The sequence below is a fragment of the Merops nubicus genome, unplaced genomic scaffold (assembly GCF_000691845.1).
Source record: "Merops nubicus isolate BGI_N331 unplaced genomic scaffold, ASM69184v1 scaffold43625, whole genome shotgun sequence".
Classification (NCBI taxonomy): domain Eukaryota; kingdom Metazoa; phylum Chordata; class Aves; order Coraciiformes; family Meropidae; genus Merops; species Merops nubicus.
This window is the reverse complement of record NW_008608449.1, coordinates 1-6,667: the sequence shown is the minus strand read 5'-3', so window position 1 is coordinate 6,667 and position 6,667 is coordinate 1. Positions and strand designations below refer to the sequence as shown.

Genomic DNA, 6,667 nt, shown 5'->3' with positions numbered 1-6,667 from the left:
CATTGATGCTTCCTTGGTAGTGTCTTACTTCCTGCACGGAGCCATTCTGCCTAATCCTTGCTTGGCTTTCATTGCTTTAGAGTGACACCAGGATGTGACACTGTTCTCTTCACGTTTTGTAGAAAATAACTATGACTGTATGAATTTCCTGTTTGTAAGTTTTATATTCTGTAAGTGACTGAGCAACAGTGCTTCTTTCCAAGAGGCCACATGTCTCCCCTTTAGCACTGGGGGCCTGGACTGAAATCCTGGCCCCACTCAAGTCAGTGCAAGCTCTGCTATTGACTTCATGGGACTCTCTGCCAGGTTTCTTCCCTCCAAAAAACTTGAGTGAATTCTGGAAGGCTGGAAGAGGATGCTCATTTGTCTTGTGGTTTTCTCCTCCTTCAACAGCAAGATTTACTGCAAAGGAATACTGTAATGGCTACTGAAAAAAAATAAAGTATAAAATGACACACAATGAAAGCCTCCTGCTCTCTTTTGGTAAGATATATGAAGACGACTTCTTACATTGTTCTTTTCTCAAAAGGCATATACAACATGGCAAAATATTTCAAATATACATTCTATATAATAAAATATCATCTAACTAGTGCATCCTCAATCATATGCTGGAAATATTTTTACCAAGCCAAGGTTTAAATTCCATAAATCTTTTGAACACTAGGTGCTTCATTCAAGGCAGATTCAACAGCAAGTAAATCCCATAAACTCATTTTTCAAGCCTTAAAAGGTAGCAATGGATGGAACATGACATATTGTGACCCACAACAGGAACAGTGGTGAGAAACCATTTTAATGGTTCAGCACTCCACAGAACTCTGCATTGCAAGTTGTGGTACTTGATCAAATGGTGGATGTGTGTACATGGAAACTAAAGTCACCTTGTCAGACTGACATACAGCCGTGTGTGATTATTCACAAGTTAAAAATAAAAATATAAAAGGTCAACATTCACACGTCCATTGATTAAAGGGAATAAATTAAACCTCAGATGAGCTGCATACACGGTTCCCTTCGCCCTCAGTCATTTAAGCCTATACAAGGAACAATACTTTCCCAAACACTCGTGAAGTGGCAAAACCAAACGAAGGGTTTTGCACTCTGGCTGCGTTGACAGCAGGTTCATCCTTGCCAACTATGAATCGAGACAGTTCCTCTGTCTCTTCAGCATCAGTGCACAGGGTATGGCTCCAAGTGGTGTGTTGGAGGAATAAGAAAAAGATTGGTGGCTTAACAAAAAAATAATTAAAAAAAAATAATCTTCTTCCATTCATCATTGGCAGAATAAAACGGAAGTGTGTCTTGTCCAGGGTACCTTGGCAGGCCCTCTGCAGAAGAGGTATGTGCTGTCATACGTAAATGCCCTCGGGGTTGAAGCCGGCCGACAGGGGGTTCTGCAGGATGCGCAGGTTGCTGGGCAGCTGCCGCGAGGAGCCCGGGCGCTTCAGGGACCCGCACTGGAACGTGGGCTCTGCAGGGGGAAAGGGCAGAAAAGGCATCATCCAGGGGGATGTCTGTAGAACACCTCTCTTCTTCCTGCTTAGTGCAGTACGAAAAAAACAACCTAATACCACATACAGCAAAAAATTCAGATGCCTGACTAGGCATCGAGCAGATCCAAGGAGCACACTTCCCACTCATTTCAAAAGAGAAAGATCCCACACAGCACAGCTACCCTCCCACAAGGAACACGTGTGTGGGTACATGCAATACATTCACACAGCAATGTGCAGAGAAAGTCAGTACCTGTACGTTACTCAAAGCTTCAGCTTCCTGCTCACTTAAAAGACAAATTTCATACAAGTGCTGACATTTAAGGCCTGTGTCTTTGCTTCTCTCCCCACCTCTCTAACGTCCCAAAGTCTTTTGGTTAGAATGTCTTCTGAGAGGAGGGACAGAACCAGCTAAGGGGAATGCTGAGAGAAACAGGCCCCTGGCACATGGGGTGCTTGGCTGGAGCACAGCACAGCAGAGGCTGAGCCACAGCAAAGGAGCTCCTGCTTGTGCCATAGTCCTGACATGCACCTGGAGTGTGCCCATGTTTCTGTCTAGCAAGTTCTGAATGCAGATGTGGGCACGTGCAGAACGCTCACCAGGGGTAGAGTCAGTCTGCACATGCCCCAGCAGCCACCTGCGCAAGACCTCAGGATGGCTGCAGCCCAGCTGGATTAGCTCCTATCTCTGTGTGCCTGCTGCCTGGGGTTTCTTGAGATCTAGGCACATTCCTTGCCCTACTTTGAGAACAATTCCTCCCAGAAGAGGAGGAACCCAGATGAAGAGCCATGTCAGATGTTGTGTGCCAGCTTACATGCCTGCAGCCACGGTGACCACACTGGAAAGCTGCCAGCCTGATGGGACTGATGGGACAAGCCCATGCCCAGGCACAGTGGGACAGAAGATAACATGCTGTGCTTTATTCATAGCTTGCTAAACCCTTGGAATGAGAAGAAATCTTTGACCCTGTGCTTGCTCCCTTCCCCGCTAGCGGAGTGCCGCTTCAGGGACCAGCACTAACGCAGCAGGGGAACGCTTCCACAGCCCCTTCTGCTGCCCCCCAAACCCCATCAAGCCCCCCAGCACCAAACCTCTCTCGAGCTCCACATGCGGGGCCTCCACCTCCACGGGGTCTGCCGGCAGCACCGTCACCTTCGTCCCCGTCTGCTGGATGAACTGCTGCAGGTTGACCTGCCGCAGCTCCTTCGTCAGCTGCTCCAGCTCTTGCTCCCTGTCCTGCCAGGGAAGAGGAAATATCTGCTGAGCAGCACTGAGCACAGAGCAGCATTTCAAGATTCTGTTTGCACGGGGGCAACTAACACTCCTCCTTTTGATGAGAAAGGCTCTGACTTTCAAATTCAACTAAAAATGGAAGAGCTGAAAAGTATTTTCCTCTTGTAATTTAGAAAGCAAATCAACACTTGCTATTACTTATTAGAGGTTACTACTGGTCTGCTTATGTTGCCTCTTGGATGACTAGTAGATATTTCACAACACCTGAGGAAAATTTTGGCTCAACAGATGTAAATAAATAAAGGTAATAGTGGGCACTCTGAAAAAAAAAAAAAAAAAAAGCCAACAAACAAACAAACAAAAAAAACCCCCAAAAAAGCCAAAACACAATTAACTGAGCATCAGCCTGGCACCAAATCTTAGCTCTGCCAGAAGTGTCCAACCTGGACAGCTCACTTTGTTCTTCTGTTCCTAAAAGCAGAATAATTCCCTTCTCGTTCTTTGTGTTTTCTCTCCAGAGTGTAAATTTTTAGGGACAGATCTCTCTCACTCTGCATGCCTGCTGTGTTTTGTACAATGAGGCCAAATTCTGGCTGGTTCACCACCCCTTTACAGGCACAGAAGATAATTTAGGATCTTCCTCAAGGCTCTCTAATGCTGGGGTGAAATGCAAACCCTACAGCTCGTCAGATTCTGACAGTTTTAGACTGTATTTATTTCCCCCCCATACCTGGGGTTCAGCTTCATTAGCAGCATGTGGAACTCTCCTACAGCCAGGGCAGGCTTCACCTATCTGGCTACCCAGAGGATGGTCCAGCCACCCAGATGCCAGGCAGCACCTCTGTGGGCATTTTTTCTAAGCAGTGTGTACTGCTACACCTTCATTTTGCAAGAGATGAAGATTGGGTCGACCTTCTTTTCCCTAATTATCTTGTGTGAGCAGAATTACACATGAACTCAGGCAAGGAGTGGGAGAGAACAGTTTTGTGGATCTGTTACAGAGCAGTCCCCAACAGCACATTCCCTGTTCACTTCAAACTTGCAGTAAGGTCACAGCTGAGGCCAAATTCAACAGTCAGCAAGAAGATGAACACAACTGATCTGATGTCTAAGTGAGGACCTTTTAAATGCCAGTTGCTTTGTCACTGATGTGTTTGACCTGTTCAGTCAATGCATATCATGTGTTTGGTCTCAACCAGCCAGCCATGGTGGGCTTGTGTTTCCACTCAGTGGTTGTGAGCTTTCAGAGGATCTGAATGGAGACACAGAAACTAGGACACCTCCAAATTTTAAGACAATTCTACAGAAAAATTCTTCAACCTATTTTAGGCTCATTAAACTCTACAAATAGAAACTTGGGACACAGCAAATTCTCAACTGTCTTTACTTGCTACAGTGTTAATTCTGCAGCTCCATGTTTTCTAACAAAGTTGCCAGTGAAAGGAATTTATTTTCTATTAAAATGTAATCACTGAAATACACAGGTTAGCAGAACTAACATCCTAAATAACTTGTTGACATTTCTCAGCTTTCACTGGAAATAAGGTAAAAACGTATCACCACAAATCCTTATTGGATTCAGCTCTTAAATTTAGTATCTAATTGTAAAACTTCAATGGGATCTTTTCCTGAAAAAGGGTGGGATTTTCTTTTGAGGGGAGCAGGGTTTTTTGGCATTTAAAATCTTTCTCTAGAAACAGAGTGCTGCACTTGATCCTTAACCCAGGCTTACATTGTTGGAAGGTAGTGTTATTGAGGTGGCTAGCAAAAAGGAATGAAAAAGAAGGGCTAAGACAAGTTACTGGAAATTTCTCACATGCCACCTTCCTGTTCTTATCACTTGAAATCTGGTGAACCAAAATTTTCCTTCCTTCCATACTGAAAGGTCTACCAAAAACTCCTGTGCTTGACTTCTCCAGTTTCAAATCAGCAGTTCTATGAATATTAATATGTAACTTTCAGCATGCAAGAAAGTATTTCTCCATTTTCTCCCCCCAAAACTGTGTGACACAGAGCTGAGTTTATTTTCTCGTGGACTTCCAAGTTAGTGAGCCTTTAGGTTTAGAACAAGCTTGGATGATCTGAATTTAATGGGAACTTTCCTGACAAAGGGAAACCCTAGCCTATCAAAAACCAAAGCCAGAAGGATTCTGAACTCAGTTATACCCTTGCTGAGTGTTACTGAGCATAGGTAAAATATATAAAAGAGGATTTGGTGCTTTGTGTAAGCACAAACTATTAAATGCATGCCTGGAAATTTAGGCTAGAGAAATATGGCCAAAACAGCTTCCTGTTTTCATCTCTTTTGCTGTGGATGAAAAGATTACAATTTTTTCCCCTCTTCATGCAGTAAAAGCAGCTTATACTGACACGGTTCTAGGTGTTCAGGAGCAAAGGTGCAAAATCCCTTTAGATATTCACAGCAGAATGACATTACTGTGACTGTGGAACACAGTAACTGGATCCCAGGAATACAGCAAGGATCACAACTCAACCTGATGTGCAGTGCCTCCGTCCTATCTTACGTGGCACATTAAAGTCCCAGGAGCCACAGTCTTTCCTCCACCTCATCCAGCTAGCAGCTGGATTTCCATTTATGTTTAGTTTTTCATGCTCTATCAAGTTCCAGGTGACATCATTAACTTGAGCAAGGAGGCAGAGACTGGAACTTCTTTTCATACATATGCCACAAACGCCTGAGGTGTAGAGAAAACAAAATCCTGAACACCAGCAAGTCAGGCAGGGAAACAGAGATGCTATTCTTTAAAAAAAAAAGCCCTGTAAGCCAACAGTTATTTTAGCTTTACATCCATCTATACAGGTGCCGTTTTGGGGCTGTTCTTTTTAATTCATTTACTTTGGCAACAGACAAGCCTAGCAGGAAGCAGAAGTTTAGCCTCAGAAGAGGCTATAATGCTGCAAATCTCAAATTTAGTGCAATATCAGGAATGAAATTTTAAAATGAAAGCCATACTGTCTCCCTTTTACCCAAATTCATTATAGAAACTTTCTCATGCTTTCTTTCATGGGCTTTTTCTTCTGTCTAAGAAAACATCATTACAGTCAGGCCCTGGACTTTTCGTGAATTATGGAAAAAAAGGGACATTCTTACCTGTAACCGTTTGGTAGCTTGGCCCAAAGACCTTTCTACAGCTTTAATGCCATTTTCCAGCCTCAGGCTCTGCTGGCCCTGAATGTCGATTTCGCCCTTCACCTTCTCGATCTTTTCCTTGACCTCTTCCTCATTCACCTGGGACTCCTGAACTTCCCGCTGCAGCTTCTCGGCTTCGAGGCCGCTCTCCATGTTGTGGATCTGAGACACGTAGTCCTTCAGCTTGCTCTCGCACTCTAGGATCCTCTGCCTCATCTCCTGGAGCTGCTCCTTCAGCTGCTTTTCGTTCTCCTGCTCAATCTGCAGCTCGTTCTCCCAGAACTCTTCCTCTTCAATCTCCACTTCGTTCCTTTTGATCTTCTGCTCTAGCTTGAGGATCTCCTCTTCCAGGCTGGAGTTATACTTTTGTTCCCAGTAGCGGATCTCGGCGTCGTTGGACTCCAGCTGTTTCTCGATGCACTGGAGCTTCTCCGTCTGCAGGTGGATCAGTTTCTTCAACTCGTCCGCCGTCGTTTTACAGTTGTTGAGCACCTTTTGCTTGAACTCTGACTCCTTGCTTTTCCCGAAGATGTCCATCAGCCCTTTGGCCCCCCCGGTGAAGGTGAGGGACTTCCTCTTGGGCTCCCTCCTCTTCATGGCCTTGTCCCCGGGCGGCCTCAGCTTGGCGAGGGGGGGCAGGCTCTGCCGGTACAGCGTCCTCTCGGGGATGCGCGCCATGCCGTCCGACGTGGGCCGCTCGCTGAGGGAGGGCCCGGTGCGCCGCAGGATCAGCTGCACGTCGCTGGCGTACTGTCCCCACTTGTTCAGCGACACGATGGGGTTCTC

At 45.5% G+C, this 6,667-nt stretch overlaps 1 protein-coding gene across 1 annotated transcript; it reads right to left on the bottom strand.

Annotated features, from left to right (window-relative positions):
- Positions 1-1,200: 1,200 nt before the first annotated feature.
- On the bottom strand, positions 1,201-6,664 carry RASSF8 (Ras association (RalGDS/AF-6) domain family (N-terminal) member 8; the record flags this gene model as incomplete). The annotated part of the gene is made up of 3 exons (XM_008940259.1): positions 1,201-1,474; positions 2,589-2,733; positions 5,843-6,664. Coding segments are annotated over 3 exons (1,089 nt in total), but the record flags the coding sequence as incomplete, so codon positions are not given.
- Between the last annotated feature and the right edge of the window lie 3 nt (positions 6,665-6,667).